The following is a 19,744-nucleotide window of genomic DNA, read 5'->3' as shown; positions in this document are numbered from 1 at the left end:
AACAACCAGTTTAAGTAAAGATTATCAAAACAATGAGATTGCAACAAAAAGTGATGATGAGGGGCACCTGGGTGGCTTAGTCAGTTAAGCATCCGACTGGGGTTCAGGTTATGATCTCACGGTTCATGAGTTCGAGCCCTGCATTGGGCTGTGTGCTGACAGCTTGGAGCCTGGAGCCTGCTTCAGATTCTCTGTCCCCCTCTCTCTCTCTGCCACCACCCTCCACCCGCTCATGCTGTCTCTCTCTCCTTCAAAGATAAAAACATTAGAAAAAAAATTTTTTAAGTGTTGAGACAACCCTGATTATATCAAAAGTAGAATTAATAAGGATTTGTGATTTATTTTTTCTCTAGCACGACTCCTTAGAAAAAATGCTCCAATGACCATGCATGAATATATCTAGTCAACTAATAGGTAGAGTCTGACTGGATTAGAGATTTGACTCAATTATTTACATTAAAAAAAACTTTATAGACCATTTCAAACATACACAAAGTGAAGAGAACCGTATAATGAATCCCTAGGGTAACCTATCACCAATTCAATGATTATCAATTTATAGTCAATCTTGTTTCATCTTCATCCACACCCACAGATAACTGTTTTATCCATAAATATTTTACCATGAATTTCTAAAATATAACAATTCTTTTTAACACATAATAATATCAGAAGATACTAACAAATGATATATCCAATTAGGGGTTAATTTCTAAAATACATCAAGAACTTATACAACTCAACACCAAAAAAACCCAAATAATCCAATTAAAAATGGGCAAGAGGAACTGAATAGACATTTTTCCAAAGAACACATACAAATAGTCAATAGACACATAAAAAGATCTCAACATTACTAATTATCAGGGAAATGAAAATCAAATCCACATTGAGACGTCACCTTACACCTGTCAGAATGGCTAGTATCAAAAAGACAAGAAATAACAAGTGTTGGCAAGAATGTGAAGAAAAAGGAACCCTACAGCACTGTTGGTAGGAATGTAAATTGGTATAACTGCTATGGAAAACAGTATGGAGGGTCCTCAAAAAATTCAAAATAGAAATACCATATGATCCAGCAATTCCACTACTGGATATTTACCCAAAGAAAAACAAACACTAATTTGAAAAGACATATGCATTCTTATGTTCATCACAACATTATTTACAATAGCCAAGATATGGAAACAGGGTAAGTGTCCATTGATAAATGGATAAAGAAGATATGGTATATGCACACAATGGAGTATTACTCAGCCATAAAACAGAATGAGATCTTGCCATTTGTGACAACACGGATGGACCTAGAAGATATTATACTAAGTGAAATAAGTCCAACAGAGAAAGATATATGTCACATGATATCACTTATATGTGAAAACTAACAAAACAACTAACAAACAGACCCATAAATACAGAGAACAAACTGATGGTTGCCAGAGGGGAGGAGGATGGAGGGATTAACAAAATGGGTGAAGAGGAGTGGGAGATACAGGCTTCCAGTTATGGAATTTGTAAATCACAGGGATGGAAGGTACAGCCTAGGAAATACAGTCAATGGGAATGTAATAGCATTGTATGCTTACAGGTGGTAGCTACACTTGTAGTGAGCAGAGAATAAGGTAGAGTTGTTGAATCACTATGTTGTACAAATGTACACAAATGTAATATTGTGTGTCACTATACTTCAATTAAAAAATATGAGTTTGGGGCACCTGGGTAGCTCAGTCAGTTAAGTGTCCGACTTCCAGCTCAGGTCATGATCTCACAGTTTGTGAGTTCAAGTCCCGCGTGGGGTTCTGTGCTGACAGCTCAGAGCCTGGAGCCTGTTTCAGATTCTGTGTGTCCCTCTCTCTCTCTGCCCCTCCCCTACTCATGCTCTCTCTCAAAAATAAACAAACATTAAATTCTTTTTAAATATATGAGTTCAATAGAAATTAGACTTTTTTTCTAAAAAAAGAACAATACTATTCCCCCCAAATTAACAATAATTTTATAATACCATAAAATGGTGAGCATTCAACATTTCTCCAATTGTTTCATAATTTCTCTAGATATGACTCTGAAGTCTTTTTTATCTATAGTTTTCCCTTTCTTCTTTTAAAATTTTCCTTGCTAATAAAATATAAACCAGGTAATATGTCCTATAACGTTTCCCACATTCTGGATTTTGCTAAATACACCCTAGTGGTGTCATTTTACATATTCTTTTGTGCCTAGTATATTCTCTCACCTGGTACATAGAGAGGCTTCATCAGATTCAAGTCCATTTATTTGGCAAGAATGCTTCACAGGTGATAGAGGCACACAGTGACTGGTTCATTTTTGGTTGAAAATTGCCCTATTTTTTTTAAAAATTTTTTTAACGTTTATTTATTTTTGGGACAGAGAGAGACAGAGCATGAACAGGGGAGGGACAGAGAGAGAAGAAGACACAGAATCGGAAGCAGGCTCCAGGCTCTGAGCCATCAGCCCAGAGCCTGACGCGGGGCTCGAACTCACGGACCGCGAGATCGTGACCTGAGCTGAAGTTGGACGCTTAACCGACTGAGCCACCCAGGCGCCCCGAAATTGCCCTATTTTTAAAAAATGGATTAAATTGAAGCCTCATTGTAGTCAAGTATTTCACACAGTGGTAAAATCAAGAACAAACCCCCAGTCTTTTCATTCGCAGTTCTCTACTCCTTTCATTATATCATAAGCTGTTAACATCTCACTGAATGATTATAATATACCAATTACTCTGCTAGGTATGATATGAGATATGGTCCCGCCACTCACAAAATTACCCAAGGCATAAGTTCAGAAATCATCTTAGGCTTCTCCACTTCTCTTACTTTCACTAAGTCCTATCAATTTTATCTATTTGACATCTCTCTCGTTCCATCCTTTCCACCCCCATGGCCCCTGCTTTAGTTCAGACCTTTGTCACACTGACTTCCTGAATCACTAGAAAAGTTTCTTGGAGCCCCACTCCTCCCTAACTATCTTGCTTTCCTCAACCCAGATCTGCCTTGTCAACAAAAGATTTTTCTAAGTTACAAATCTAAATATATTATTTCTCTGCGTTAACCCTTTGATATTTTCTTTTCCACAGTGGAATCCATACTCCTTAGTGCAACCTAGAGTCCCCTCCATCATCTGGTCTTTGTCTATTCAACCACCCTCATCTTCATGACTTCTACTCACTATATTCCAGTTTATTGAATCACTGAAGCCCTCTGAATGTGCCAACAAGGATCTATAGTGATTAAAAGTAGACTCTAGAAATAGACTTGACTTTGATCTCTATATTCCCCCATTTTCTAGCCATGCAACCCAGGACATACCATCTCTGTGCCTCACTTACCTCACTTGCAGAATGGGATAATCTAACTGAATTATTTTCTGTATGTGTGAGGGATGACTGAAATAGCACAGAAATAGCATGAGAGCACTCAGTAAATATTAGACAGTTTTGGTCTAATTATGTTCATTCATTTCTGTATCCTTTAAATCTATTCCTAAGAATGCTTTCCTTTTCTTTATTGATAACCTCTCCCTTATTGATAACCTAGCAAATTCCTATTCTGATCTCTAAATCTTGTAGATATTTTCATTGTTGTGTTTTACAGCTATAAGTCTGTCTCTCTATGAAACTGTGTAAATTTTAGACAGGGACCAGATCTTTTTTATATTTGGCTCTTCATGTCCTAGAACACTGGCTCTCCACTGTCCTGGTTCAGTGGAAGCTCAATAATTCAAGGTTTGGTAAACTGAACAAAATTTATGGGGTTGTTTTTAATTACAGCAATTTTAATTTATGAGTCACTGAAACATATTTTAGAAAAAATATATTGATATTAAAATATTAACTGTTCATCAGCTCCTTCACTTTATTATTTGATTTTTTTACTAAATTAATAATACAGGATTGTATCTGATGACAATAAGTTTCCTTTCCTTTCAACATACTGAAAACTTGTATGATTATAAAATTTTTAAATGGTTAAATCTTTTGCTATTTATTTTAATTCATATCTAGTGTATTATTATATATATTCAGAACTCAAACTATTCATCTTCATCTTAACCTTCAATTAAATTCCACAATGCAAACCTCTTGGCACTAGAACCACATTTCATGTTTATTTAACTGAGCCCGTGTCTTGAAAAAGTGTTGAAGTTTGGGGGTTTTCTGGTGAGAATCCACATTCTGACATCACTTGCCCCTGACAGTGATTGGCTGTTAGAAGGCAAGGAAGAGTTTATAGCCAGTCACAGTAAGCAAATGAGTGAGTGAGAGAGCAGAGGAAATATTCAATCTGTGTCACTCACTCCTGTTAGCCTGTCTCCTCACTCCAGAACTGCAAAAGGGTAAGATTTAATATGACGACTTCATTTTCTTAAAATCGAACACTCCACATTTTAGATCTCTGGACGTGGCTTTGAATTTTTTATTTAAATGCTGATCTACTGCATTGTATAGAAGGTAATTTGTATGTAATTTAACACTGGCTTCTCATTAAACTAGTACCTCAGATTTTAGATTCTTTCCAAAAGGTTAAATTTATTAACCTATGCATGTAAATAAGTTTTTAATATTGTGCACGTAAACTATAAAACTACTTTCTATCTCTCCATCTCACAAATAACTGTTTCCTCATTCTGATGTATTCAAGATAAGCTGACTGAAATACTATTTTTCACTTCTAAATCTGCCTCAATGTAGGCAGACTTCTCCATAAATTATGCCTAATCTATACTTCAATTACATACAATATCTTTTCAATATGTTATATATCTGGTTTCCAAGTGTTAATATCCCGTATCTCTAAAATCAGTATGGAAAAATACATCAACACTAGAGAAATAAATAATGCTGGTAGTTTATCATACTCTTCCCAATGAAAACTTATAATTAGATTTTCAAAACTATCCTTTAAGAATGTTTGAATTGTTGTCTGGGTTAGTAGTGGTCACTATAGACGTCTTTGTTTTTTATGAATCATAAAGTAAATAAAATGAAATTTATGTAGGCAGCCAATTGCTGCCTACATGAATCACTTGGTTCTTTTTATACTATTCGTACTATGTTTTCATCTAGTTGTTTTTATGCTTTGTTATGAGAAATTTATGTAATCAAAACCCTGTATACAGTTATATATACTTAAGTTTTAAGTTAAGACATTATAAATATTCCAACTCTTTTCATAAAGCTACAGAGTAATAATCTTCCCACTTGCTGGTGAGTCTGACCATGGGTGACAAAAGTTCGAAGTATTACTTAAGCACCCCAATAGCAATAAAAACATCTTATACAGATAGGCCCCCTTTGGGGCAAAGCCTCTTTATCGTGGTGTGGTCACTAAGAATTTTACTAAAATTAGACAGAACTATGAGGAAGTATATAGGCATCAAAATCAGAAGACCCAGTCTGCCACAAATCGAGTGTGACTTAGGACCCAAGACACCTTCTTCAAGTTAAGTCTTATTCTGTGTAATGTTTTAGTGTCAGATACTCAGTAAGGATGCCATAAATTCTGGCTAATGACAAAATGCAAAATCAAACTTCAGAATACAGAATACATGGATTTCATACATTTTAAATATTACTTTTCCAAATGTGTTTATGGGGAAATTGCCACCACCATTACATATTGCTTCTAAAATGTTGCCAAAGCTGTCACTCTCAGTTAAGCACTCTCAGTTAAATGTATATGTCAGTGCAAGTGGATGGGTATTAGTAGACTTTCAGCTAAGTTTATTCAACCTCTATTAAAGTAGGATTTTATCAAATAGAATAAAACTAAAGTAGAATATGATTTCACTATCCCTCTCTTTTTACTTATGAGGAATCTATGTAGAAGTGAGATCTCTGTATGACTGCAAACCCCAGGACTGTGTGGGAACTACTCCCATTCTGAGAGTTGCATTTCAGAATCAATCCTTCCATAGCATTGACGTCTCCATGATGCCTATTGCCCTGACCCTGAAGAGCCCTTGATCCATCCTGTGATAGTCTCCCGCACTAGTCATGGAAAGCTTAAATGGAGCTGGAGAACAACCTAATTTGAGGAAATTTTCCCCTGATATCCCAAGGTAAAAGTCTGATGAGCTCTTCCCATAGAATCACTCTTAGACATGGCTGTTTGGTGCTACATGCTATGAGAATAGTATTTCACATATTATGGATTTCATACACTGAAAAAAAAAGAAAGTTTTTTTCTCTAAGGTAACCACAGGAAAACAGTTCCTATTTCTCATGTTAAAAAAAAAACTCATAGTTCAAAACCCATTGTACAATCACTGATGTAAAAGCAATCATATAAATGTATTCAATTTTTACTTAGTTTTTAATTATAAACAAAACAGATCATATACTAACAATTCAATTCCTTAGCTGACATTCCTATGTCAATGATATTAGGAAGCCTCTTTGCTCAACGTGAAGTACACTAAGCATTCAAGCCCCTTACAGTAATGAAATGGTCTGCCACTGACAAATCACAGCAGATAGGTTAAAATCAAATATGGAGTGCTCCTAGGTGCCTCTGTCAGTTAAGAAAGAATCTGACTCTTGATATCAGTTCAGGTCATGATCTCACAGTCATGAGACTGAGCCCCCATGTCCCATGAGCTGGGCATTCTCTCTCACCCTCTCTCTCTGCCCCTCCCCTACTCCTTCTCTCTCTCTCAAAAGAAATAAAATTTAAAATAAATAGATAGGTAGATAGATAGATAAAACCAAATATGGAATTCAAGATTATTTAAACAAAGTCAGTTTTCTACCACTTAAAAACAAAGAGGAACAATTTTGAAATAAAAGCCAGAAATTTGGTCTTAGTCAAAACTGTAACTGGACAGACACAAAAACCAATTAAATAGTTCTTCTAGTATGAGTAAAAAAAAGTTATACTCTTAGTTTTAATATATATTAACTTTACCACTTCATTAATTCCAGAAACATTCACCAAAATGAAGACTGCTTTAATTTTGCTCAGCATTTTGGGAATGGCCTGTGCTTTCTCAGTAAGTTCTGTATTAAAAATCTATAGTTATTTCCATTTTTGTCTTTTCATGTATGTAATGATTAAATGTTCTTTTAAACAGATGAAAAATTTGCATCGAAGAGCCAAATTAGAGGATTCTGAAGAAAATGGGGTAATTAATTTTAGCATACTTTCTTGGTCTGACTATACTTACTCTAGATTTATTGCATATTAAACATGAATATATTATTTACTCTGTTTATGCAGGTCTTTAAGTACAGGCCACGATATTACCTTTACAAGAATGCCTACTTTTATCCTCCTCTAAAACGATTTCCAGTTCAGGTAAGTATAAAAATTAATTTTCTTTCTCACCCATTATAATTTAAAGGTAATCAAATTTAACTACAAAATGCCAAAATTCAACTCTCACTAAAATTCAGCCAGAAAGACTTACTACAAAAAGTTTGTTTTTAATACAAAACAACTTATTCCTAAGTTCTCTTTTAAAGCAGAGATATACACACAGAGAATAAAACCATTTGGGCCCAGTCTAGAATGATATAATAAAAGCAAATACCTTGGTACATAGAGTTCAGGTATTTTGGCTAACACTGACAAAATGGACAACTTTACCAGTTGTTGACAATTAAGACAGTGATAAGGCCACTAACTGTCATACTATAGTTGAGTCAATACTGTCATACAGCTGTTTTAGACCTAATAATTTAGAGTCCTTTAATTGGTAAGGAAAAAATTGATTTCATAAACAGCAGAGACAATTTAAAATAACATTCGTGATTGCTGAGGATTTTCTGAACCTCTGACCTGTGTTGGTCACTAGAGCAGTATGCCAAGTATTGAAGCTTAGCTATAATGGAAGCATGGTTCAAAAACTGCAGAGGAAAGAGAAAAAATTCATGAAGTGAACTAAAAGCTTGTGAGAAAAACATCCTTAAAACTTGTAAACAAAAAAGAAAATAACAAATACTAAAAATAAGAATTTCTCTTTTTATGGGTTACCGGCGAAGAAGGCCTTTGAAAACTGGAGGGTGTGGTATTGATTTAAAATATTTGACAAACCAGAATTGTGCTATTTTTATTACTATACGGTTTGGGTTCAGGGCACCAATTATGCACATCTGACCCAGGATTCCTGGGACACTAAGAGCAGTCAAGATGCTGAAAATGATGCCTCAGCACAGTGGCTTGGCAGAGCATCCTACCATATGTTGGGCTAACCCATTTCCAAATCATACAATGATAGGAAATGATAATCTTAAAGTATTTATAGCACCACAATAATTATGGAATGTGTGTGGCCACAGAAATATGAGCATAGATGATACAAGAGTTGTGGGTTTTCAGAACTGTCTTCCATTCTTTGGTATACCTCAGGCCCACAAATAAACACTGCTCATTTAAATGTGTGCTTCATTCTCTTTTTTAAACTCAATGGAAATGGTAATAAATTTAAATTTCTGAATAGCTCCTCAATTTTTCTAAAATATCAGGTACTTAAGAGATATTCCCAACTATCAATTTTTGTAGAAATATAAATGTGATCCAATTAAAATATCTATAGCGAAAAGATATTAGGAGAGGTTATATTTTTCATTCCTGATAAATTCAAAGTTCAAAGATCTTTAGGTAGATCTTTAATATAAAAAATTTAGAGAAATTATATACAGATAAATTCATCTCAAATAATGTAGAATTTGTAAAATAGTTGTATTTAAAAAGTATCCAATAAAATGTATGCCCTAATCCATCAGTCTGACCTAGTATTTATGATCTATTCTCCTACTTGCAAAGTTTGATTCCCAGAATTTTCTCCCTTACATGTCTACTTATATATTTTCCATAGCTCTATATTATTTATTCTCTTAAGTCTATCAAGTATTTGGTGCCCAGATTGTCATCACAAAATGCATTGGCTGTACCGGCTTTGAAATTAATGTTTTAATCAAACAAATATGTGTTTATATATAATCGTTTCTAAAATACCAACTTCCATGAAATATGTCATATTAATTTCAAAGCTGTCAACAATCTACCCATTGCTTATCTATCCGCTTAGCTATAGAGATGGAAGTATAAATAAGCTTAATACCCTAAGCATTTTTAATTGAGGAAACTGTTTCTTTCAGGATTCAAATATTATTTGAATTGTGTGTGAATTCTTAGAGGGCAGAAACTTTATATTTCTTTTATTGGACTTATCTTAGCTATCACAGTGCTTGACACAGGGAGACTGCCTATGTTTCCAACTTCATCTCTTACTACTATCCTCATTCTCAAAACAATGTCTGAAATGTAATTTGGGGATTGAATAAATGGGAGTGATAGAAGCTGAAAGGAGTAATGGTAAAATATACATACATACATATATGTGTCATATATATATTTGACTTCCAGAAGAATATGACTTCGTTAAAAACTGGAAATAAAGCATAAATGAAAGAAAGGAAAAAAGAAAATGCCAAGGTTTCAGGGGATTTCATGAAGTTTTAAAATTGTCCTCACTGCAGACACTAACTGAAGAGTGGTTGGGATAGCAAGAAGGCTAGAGGTGAGGAAACCTATAAAAAGATTCAAACACTCCCACCGAGACAAAATACATTGCAGAAATATGCTGCCCTCTCTATTAACTAACAAACAGAAATAGTTTACATGTAATATTATGTTTTGTTCACCCTCTGGGCTAGGAAAGCACAACCCTTAAGGTCATGGTAGTGGAAGAGCAGATGTAATTATTCTCTTTTCCACCCAAGGTTAGTTATTCTTGGCTCAAGAGGACAAATAATTCTCTTTTCTTGGGTGGATGGCATGGCCACGTGAAGAATGAGCCATACAGGGACAGCCCTGAGCAGGACTGACACACGAGTGCTTCCTCATATCTGATCCCTAATCCTGAGGTTCTTCTGCATCTCTGTTTTCTAACACCCAGAGTGCTTAATTGGATCATCAGAATCAAAACTAAGATTTTCAGGGCAGATAATGACAGAATCTTGGGGCACCTGGGTGGTTCAGTTGGTTAAGTGCCAGATTTCGGCTCAGGTCATGGTCTCACAGTTCGTGGGTTCAAGCCCTGCGTTGGGTTCTGTGCTGACAGGTCAGAGCCTGGAGCCTGCTTTGGATTCTGTGTCTCCCTCTCTTCCTGCCCCTCACCCGCTCACGCTCTCTCTCTCAAAAATAAACATACATTAAAAATTTTTTCTTAAAAATGACAGAATCTTAAGTTGGGTATCCATTTATCTACCTGGTGCCATTAGGGGTAGTTGCAGAAAAAGAGGGAAAATTCAATTTATCATTGGAAGATAAAAAGTCTCCTCTGTTTTAAAGTCTCGGTAAGAGATGTTTAGGTTTATATTTCCTCTTAAAAAGTAGCAAAGCTCATTAACTTATAATTATATTTTTATATACAGACTCCTTGGTTTAAAATGTTCTCATTCAATATTGAGCACTTTAGAGGCACGGCACTCTGTAATTTTCCTAAATGAAGTGAATTAATTTTGCTCTTATATAATTTTTACCTCATATATATAAAATCCCATTTATATATAGAGGGAGCCTTATTTTATGGATTAGCTTTAATTAGACTGAAAGATACTAAAAATTATATGCAAATTTAATTTCAAGTCAAATTCTAATTTAAATTCATCAGGAGAGCTCATTATTTAAGAGAACCATTCAGTAACAACTTTTATTTCGTAACAACCCTAATCATCATTTCATTTATATTTTATAAAGGAAATAAAACAATGTGATCTGTGTTTTAGTTCATTTGCCTCGAAGTGTTGGAGAAATCAAAACAGCTCTGGGCTTGATTCCTTCTCTGTAAAATAAATTGAATCAGATAATCATCTTGTCCTTGCAGACATAGGCAATTCCATGATTCATTGTTCTAGTTTTTATATACAAAATGTTTTAACATATTTCCTATGCTTTTGGGGTTGAAATGCCTACCTCGTTTCATATCTTGATTATAAAGCACCTGTTTCTCTCCAACCTCATTTTATATATTCCCAATCTCTTCATATCTTTTTCTCAGATTCACATGAGAACTAAATTCACATGAGAAATAAATCAAGATGGCAATACTAATTAGTTTCAGTAAATATTTGTGAATATTTTATCTTAATTCAATCAGCAGGAAATCTCCTTTTGTGTTGAATGTATGTGTACCTATATATGTACCCATATATTCATATATGTATGAATTCATATATATATAGATGTATTTTTTTTTTTTAGAGCAGCAGTGACTCATCTGAAGAAAACGGAGACGGTGACAGTTCAGAAGAGGAGGAAGAAGAAGAGGTAAGGAATTTCTGCAGGATTTTTCAAAACAAACCAGGCAGCATGAAAACTAATAGGAAACTAGTCTACTGTAGTCTGGACTTAGCAAACAAGCCATTGCCAGTTTACCAACTACCCACAGTCTTCTATTTTGGACAAGGAGAATATTATTTAAATTAGAATAAACTAAAATGACCTGTTTAAAATGCTACTGCATTTGGCGTTCAAGTTACCTATAAGTGGTGCACAAAAACAAAAATGTCTCCGTTATAAGTTGGAAGAAATGTACATTCTGATAAAAAGAAAAGGGAGGATCATTTATATTTAGGTGGATAGTGCAGGATGGTAAAAGACAAGTACCTAAACTCAGTGCAATACTTGTTTTAAGGACTGAACTTAAGCTCAACTTACTAAGTGGGTAGTATATGAAAAGCTAATCTTATATCCTCTACAATATTATTATGATTCATCTGTTTTTCTTGACCCACCAAGTATGGTTATTCTTTTAAACGGGAATTGCATATGTCATTTTGTCTAAAAATAAAATTTATGGTCTTACATAAAGGCAAATACTCAAGATGTATAAGTACATATAGTACTACATATTCTATACATAGTCCTCCATAGTACCTCAAATTAGTGTAGTTCACAGCTAAAATTCATCTGTATACCTTGGAAATTGTGCTAACCTGTTTATAACTGACACTCTTGCTCAAGAAAACATACTAATTAGGTACATTTTCCTGGATAGTCAATTATAGCTATCCACTGCTTTGGGGACCTTCTAAATTCAGGTATTCTTAAGTGCTATTTATGAAGGGGCAATGACAGTCAAAAATGGATCATGGATAAACATCTGCTATCTTGAAAACAAAATGGTATGGGAACTTTAAAAGTGACAAATAATTCGTTTGATTTTATTTTTTTAACCATAAAAGTATCATTTCCAGTACTATAATTTACCCTAATAGCTTAAGGGAAGACCTTACAAGAATACCAAGCCAGTACCAGGAAAAATGCCACCTACTAAATCCCACAAAATTTTGCCAGGAATTCCATATAGTAATCTTACACAAGAACTAAGCTGGGGTAATCTATTTAACTACAGCTCTTTGCTGTACAGTGATCGCAAAATTGCTTTGCCAGGTAGATTTCCCAATTAGACTGCATACCTTTTGGCAATAGTTCTTCATTTGTTATGATGGAGGTTGAGGATCGAGGACAGTAAGGTTTAAAAACTATGATGAAATCACACATGCTCAAAATTTTGTCAACAATCTCTGAACATTTACTATCCTCCCAAAACTTACCTGCAAACTCCTAATGACCCAGAGGGCAAGAGACCATAGGTTTCATCTCCAGTTTGGGGAAAAACAGACTGTATCCTCCTTATAGCTCCTCACACTGCTTAGCACAGTTTCTTCTACGATATATGGTGCCCAAAAAATATTTGTGGTTTAGTTTTGAAAACTTCGGAGGAATAAATACTCCAAACATCATTCATTAAAAGTGATCATAGAAAAGTGGATACATAAATCCGAAGGCTTCTATCATGAAGAGATTCTAGAACTTCCTTTTTCCCCATTTCTTCCCTAAAATTTCATTGGCAATTCAGGTTAAATACATAGAGTCTCCAGGAATGGTATTCACATTAGAGGGTGCTTAGGCATATTTTCTATCTGATGATGATCACAGTTTTTTTTCCATTTCTAAACTATTCAGCCTCACTTTAAAAAAAAACTTTATAAAAATATAATATATACAACACAATTATCATATGTATACAGACCGTTGAAATTTCAGAAATTGAACACACAGTTTCAAAAAGCACCCATATCAAAAAGCAGCATATGCTCTGTGTTCCATTTTACTCATTAACCAAACCCACCAAGAGCAACTGTTATTTTGAATCCTCACAGTTTTCACCCATTTTTGCATATTATAAAAATAGAATCATGTATCATATACTCTTTTTTTGCGTGGCATCTTCTACTCCCAACTTCAAAAGTTAATCCATATCGTTCTACAGCTCTAAGTCATTCATTCTCATTGTGAGTATCTTATGAAGTGAATATACCACAATGTATTATGCTTTTGTTGATGGGCCTTTGGGGAAGTTTCCAAGTTTGGGCTATACCAAAGAGAGCTGCTATGAACATTCTAGTACTCCTTCTGGTGAACACATGCATTTATTTCTGGAGGCCAAAAGGTATGCATATGTTCAGCCTAAGTAGATGTAACCAAAGCAAATGCACTGTGATCTCCCTCTATTAGTATATCAGTTACTCCACGTTCTCACCAACAGTTGTGTCTTTCAGCCATTTTAGCCAGTCTAGTGGGTTAATAACAGTTTTAAAACATTAATACTAATTTTTCTATTCAAAAAGATATTTGAAGTTAATACCCATCAACAAACTGACCTGTTTTCCTTCTTAATTCATTGCAACATCATATCCTTAAAGAAAGTATCTATCACGGGAATCTACCCCCAAAACCAAGAGCACACTGTACACACTGTATATTAGCCAATTTGACAATAAATTATATTTAAAAAAAAAAAGAAAGTATCTAGAAAAGAAAGGGCATTGTAGGAGAAAATGTAGAACTTCATGATTTGAGAGTCTGGATCTTTACTCATGACCTTGCCACTAGTGAACCACCATCTATTTGACCTCATGTGAGCCATTTATCTCATTGGACCTCAGGTTTTTCACGTGTAAAAAGATGGTACAGGACCCAAATTATATGTTCTACTCTAAGAATCTTTCCTCCTCCTGCCCTGAAAGATTTAGTCTGTTGGAATAAAGCATAAACATGAATAAATAAACAGTATGGTGTTTGTGGGATATTTGACACAATTGGCTTAAAGACTGTTTAGGGGTGGACTCTAGTAGCCCCAAGAGTTTATTGAAACATCGGAATTTACAAATTTGATGAAACAAACATATTCTTCTTTAGCCACTCTATTTTAGTAATAAGGCAAGCTAAACCTGGGTTGTGTTTATTTTTTTTCTTTATATAAACATTTTTTTCTTCTACCACTTTGTTTTGAAATCTGTGCATTATCTTTTTTTAAGTGTTTATTTAAATTCCAATTAGTTAATATACAGAGTAATATCAGTTTCAGGTATATAATAAACTGATTCAATACTTCCATACAACACCTGATGCTCATTACAAGTGCACTCCTTAATCTCAGTCACCTATATAACCCATCCCCTCACCAATCTCTCCTCTGGTAATCATCAGTTTCTTCTCTATGGTTAAGAGTCTGTTTCTTGGGTTGCCTCTCTCTCTCTTTTTTTCCCCCTGTGCTGGTTTGTTTCTGAAATTCAACATATGAGTGAAATCATATGATATTTGTCTTTGACTGACTTATTTCAGTTGGCATAATACTCTCTAGCTCCATTCATATTATTGCAAATGGCAAGATTTGATTCTTTTTCATAGCTGTGTGTGTGTGTGTGTGCGCGCGCACACACACACACACATCTTCTTTATCCATGTTTTAAAGTCTTAAAACTTATCTTAATGTCATCATCTAAAGAGATTAGATACACTGAAATGAATTCAATTTTCCAGTACTTAAAGTAAATAAACTCTCTGTATGAATTCCTGACTTTTTTAAATGTTTATTTATTTTTGAGAGAGAGAGAGAGAGAGAGAGAGAAAGAGAGAGAAAGAATATCCGAAGTAGGCTCCAGGCTCTGAGCTGTCAGCACAGAGCCTGTGTGCGGCTCAAACCCACGAACTGTGAGATCATGACCTGAGCTGAAGTTGGATGCTTAACTGACTGAGCCACCCAGGCTCCCCTGAATCCCTGACTTTTAATATTAGCTATGAATCACATCGGGAGATTAACTCAATTAACAAATAACTGCCTGACAACATAAAGGCAAAGAATAAAATGTTCAATAAGGTTATATAGTAAGATTAGTAAGATTATAATAAACATTCACTTGAGGAGTGTTAATTTTTTTAAAAAATCATGCAATAACATAATATAACCACTAAAAATTTCTTGGAGTGTTTAGCTTCTTCACTGCACAGAAAAATTGATTGTGTGTCAAATGTCTAAAATCTTCTGAATACTGCATACAACACAAAATTGGCTTATATACTGCCAGATAAATTTTGAATTAAATATGGTTCTTTTCTCTAAATACACTTGAAAGCAAATGAAATATATTCACTTCTTTTTGGTAGTAAATAAGAAATGCAATCAATTTGTTTGAAGAGGGGGATTTCCATAAAAATTCCTTTCTGAAAAAATATCCTAGGTGTAGTGTGAACAATTCACATAAATCCTCTTCCTCAACAAAAACATCATAGTGCATTAGAAAGGGCTGGGGTTTTTTGTTTTTTTATTAGAAAGATACAGCTTCATCATGCATAAGACCTTAAGCAAGTTATTTAGCTTTTCTGAGCTCACTTTCCCTTTCCAATTTTTTTTTTAATGTTTGTTTATTATTGAGAGACAGAGAGAGACAGAACGTGAGCAGGGGAGGGCCACAGAGAGAGGGAGACACAGAATCTGAAGCAGGCTCCAGACTCTGAGCTGTCAGCACAGAGCCCGACGCGGGGCTCAAACTCACAAACTGTGAGATCATGACCTGAGCCAAAGTCGGACGCTTAACTGACTGAGCCACCCAGGCGTCCGTCACTTTCCCTTTCTAAAGAGAACAATAATCCTACCTTACAAGGCTGCTATAAGGAGTAACAGGTATAAGTTCTCAGCTTATTTGTCAGCAAATGTAAGCATTTATTTACTACCATGTTATAATAGTATTGGTAAGACTTTAAGAGCCTAAAGCCTGTAGAATAAAATACCATGTAGTCAGATATGCTGAAATTATTACACAAACATTTTTGAATTGATAAAATAGAATACAGAAATATCTAAAACAGACTATAGTGACGTGAGTAGAATGAAATAACTCTGAGTTGAGTTCTAAGAAGTGAGAAGTGCAAATGTCATAAGAGGAAGCAGAATTGTTAACATTAGGTGATGAGTTGGCTGAGGAATACGTTTTTCTCAGTAATGGCTCATGACTCCAATAAATTTTGAGTTTTCTTCCAAATAAACTAACTTTTCTTGCTCTGGATATCTTTACCAGGAAGCTTCAAATGAAGAAGAAAACAATGAAGAGAATGCAAATTCTGATGAAAATGAAGATGAAGAATCTGAGGCTGAGAACACCACCCTTTCTGCTACACCTGGCTATGGAGAGGAGACCACACCTGGAACAGGGAACATAGGTTTAGCTGCAATCCAACTTCCCAAAAAGGTAATAATTCCTCAAAAATGTTAAATCTGATTTCATTTCTTTACTGAAATCTAAGGTTAGCTTGACACTATACACAGGTGTTCTACATTACCTTCATTAACTCATTGAAAAAGCAAGAGCAGGTTCAATTTCCCTGTTTACAAGTAAGGAAATATCTTTTCCCAGGCAAATTCTCTTCCCATGTTATTACACTGACTTTCCACATTATAACAGAAGACTAAGGACAAGCATCTTGGCAATGGATAAAAGGTCCTGAAAGATACCACTGCATTTCAGGGAAGAGGATTCCAAGACAGACAAAGTGAATAGCAAAGCTATGGGAAGCATCTCCCACAAGGAAAGCTTATTTATCAAGTACATTTTCTCTATCAAAACCCAATGACGAAAGTACTAATTCTGAATTTCTAAAACACCCATCAAAGGTACTAGTTCTGAATTTTTAAAACACTCACCAATTCTTTTGTAAGTTAAACTGGCTTCAATTCAAAAATACATCTGAAACAAGGCTGTAGGTACAGCCTGTGTTGGATGAAATAATGGTCTTAAGTTTTTACATTTTCACACCAAATCTGGATCCTTTTAAACTTTTCCTTACAGGCTGGGGATACAAAAAAGGCTACAAAAGAGGAGGAAAGTGATGAAGAAGAAGAGGAAGATGAAGAAAATGAAGAAAATGAATCAGAAGTGGATGAAAATGAACAAAGCATAAACAGCACCAGCACCAACAGCACAGAGGTAGAAAATGGCAATGGCAGCAGTGATGGAAACAATGGAGAAGGTGAAGAAGAAAGTGTCACTGAAGTCAATGCAGAAGGAACCACAATGGCTGGAAGGCAGGACAATGGTGGCTCCACGACTACAACCTCTCCAAATGGTGGATTTCAACCTACAACCCCACCACCAGAGCTCTATGGGACCACCATCCGACCATCTAGGGAAGCCACCACCACTGGATATGAGGAAGAGTATGAACAAACAGGCACCAATGAATATGACAATGGATATGAAGTCTATGAAAACGAGAATGGAGAACCTCGTGGCGATAATTACCGAGCCTATGAGGATGAGTACAGCTACTATAAAGGGCGCAGCTATGACAGCTATGATGGTCAAGATTACTACTACCACCAGTGAAAGTCCAGCCTTGGATGAATTCATTCATTCTGGCATTTTGTGTGGCTACCATTTTCAAAGTTCAACTCAGGAAGGTGCAATACAACAAATGTGCATATTATAATGTGGAATGGTGCTACTGTTCCAAAGTAATTTTCTGTAATTGCTTCTGCGAGTAATGGGCTTCTTGTTGCTTTTCCCTGGTATGTTATTGAAGGGTTATTATAAATCAGGGCCATTTATCAAGTGGTAAACCAATCCATGAGATTGAGTTCAATTAAATGTTTGGAGGTTGTAGTTCTATAAATATTTTTTTAACGTATTTGCACTATTAATTGCTAAAACATACTTTTCATGCAAGAAGTGCTTCTATGTATTGGCATTAATGACACTATAAACGAAATATGTAGTTCTTTAATCACACTGCCTATCCAACTCTGTATATTGTGTTTAATTATCATCTTCATGTATGTTTATGTGACCTTTATGTATATTCTACCTATGGGTTTTATCATAAATAAAAAATGCAATCTTCCATATCTTATAATTAAGGAAAAAATGAGAGATTCAGAACTGAAAAATATGATACCAGTGGGGAATAACTGAGCTAAAGGATAAAAGCTTATTTCTACTATGCTTTAAAACTCAGAAGAACTAGAAGTATTCTATCATGGATAAATCAACATAACTAATATTTTGACATGCTTGCGGGCATGGTCAACCATACACATCAGGAGAAGAAATGGCTTTTATTAGAGTTGCCAGATTTAACAAAAATATAGGGTACCTGGTTAAATTTGAATTTCAGATAAACAATGAAAAACTCCTTAGTAGAAGTAAGTATGCTCCGTGCACAATTTGACCTCTGTGAACTATTTGGGACATATTTATACTAAATAAATCATTATTTATCTAAAATTCCAATTCAATGGAATATCCTATTTCATATCTGGCAACCCTACTCCTATTTGATTTAGGTTTTAAATGGGGTAGGGAATGGATGCAGTAGAAAACTCTCTCTCTCTCTCTCTCTCACACACACACACACACACACACATCCACACATATGCACACATCCACATACAAACACATACACACACACACACCAAAGAGGGCTGGTATGCAAAGCCTTAACTACAATTCATACTTTAAACCTGAAAGCAAATATACTGAAGAAAAGTTGATAATGGTAAGGAGTAAGAATACAAACATCATTCATCTTTTTATTTATTCACTTACAAGATGCACTGAACACTTGTTATTGGACCAGATAATGTTTAGACATTGGGCATATGGAAATGAAGAATCCAGTCCTCAAAGTGATTTTAGTCTGACAGCTAACAGTTATAAGGCATTACATGCACCAACTAATTGTCTCTTCTTTTTTATTTAAAAAATTTTTTTAATGTTTATTTATTTTTGAGAGAGAGAGCATGAGCAGGGGAGGGGCAGAGAGAGAGGGAGACACAGAATCTGAAGCAGACACAGAATCTGAAGCAGGCTCCAGGCTCTGAGCTGTCAGCACAGAGCCCAATGCAGGGCTTGAACTCATGAACTGCAAGATCATGACCTGAGGCAAAGATGAACACTTAACCAACTGAGCCACCCAGGTGCTCCTCCTAACTCTTTATTTTGAAAAATTCTAAGCCTTTGGAAAAATTGGAAAGCTAATACATGAACAGCCTTATTATAACTTTCACCTAGGTTAATCAATGGTTAAAACATTTTGCTATATTTACATTAGCTCTACTTCTGTGTGCCTTTCTTCATTATACAAACTTCTCTGCCAAACCATTAAACGGTTTAACATCATGATGCTTCACTCCTACATATATCAGCATTTAGTATAAAAATAAGAAATTCTCCTAGACAGCCACAATACCATTCTCATTCTCAGGAAACTAAACACTGCTATGAGAGCATTTTGTAATACACAGACCATATTCAAATTTTCCCAATTATTCTAATAATATCATTGATTATTAACTCAGTTAATCTTCACAAAACTCTATCAGGTAGGTATGTTTGTTCTCCCCCATTTTATTGATGAAGGAACTGAGGCACAAAGAG

The 19,744-nt window shown here is 35.0% G+C and overlaps 1 protein-coding gene across 1 annotated transcript; it reads left to right on the top strand.

Moving 5' to 3' along the window:
- The first annotated feature begins 4,297 nt into the window (after nt 1-4,297).
- On the top strand, nt 4,298-18,167 carry LOC122217075 (integrin binding sialoprotein). Its single transcript, XM_042933969.1, has 7 exons — nt 4,298-4,356; nt 6,944-7,011; nt 7,093-7,143; nt 7,239-7,316; nt 11,229-11,294; nt 16,391-16,561; nt 17,159-18,167. Exons 2-7 carry the CDS (start codon nt 6,958-6,960, stop codon nt 17,693-17,695), a joined length of 957 nt encoding a protein of 318 aa, XP_042789903.1. The 5' UTR covers nt 4,298-4,356; nt 6,944-6,957; the 3' UTR covers nt 17,696-18,167.
- Nucleotides 18,168-19,744: the final 1,577 nt, after the last annotated feature.

This window comes from Panthera leo, chromosome B1 (genome assembly GCF_018350215.1).
Source record: "Panthera leo isolate Ple1 chromosome B1, P.leo_Ple1_pat1.1, whole genome shotgun sequence".
In the NCBI taxonomy this organism is placed as follows: Eukaryota; Metazoa; Chordata; class Mammalia; order Carnivora; family Felidae; genus Panthera; species Panthera leo.
The sequence above is the reverse complement of the archived record's forward strand: the minus strand, read 5'-3'. Positions and strand labels throughout refer to the sequence as shown.

What these genes read in the sequence shown, in the direction of transcription:
- LOC122217075 (XM_042933969.1), top strand. Translation starts at nt 6,958, where the DNA reads ATGAAGACTGCTTTAATTTTGCTCAGCATTTTGGGAATGGCCTGTGCT. An exon ending in GAATGGCCTGTGCTTTCTCA is followed by an intron (nt 7,012 to 7,092) that starts GTAAGTTCTGTA and finishes TCTTTTAAACAG; the next exon opens with ATGAAAAATTTGCATCGAAG. An exon ending in TAAAACGATTTCCAGTTCAG is followed by an intron (nt 7,317 to 11,228) that starts GTAAGTATAAAA and finishes TTTTTTTTTTAG; the next exon opens with AGCAGCAGTGACTCATCTGA.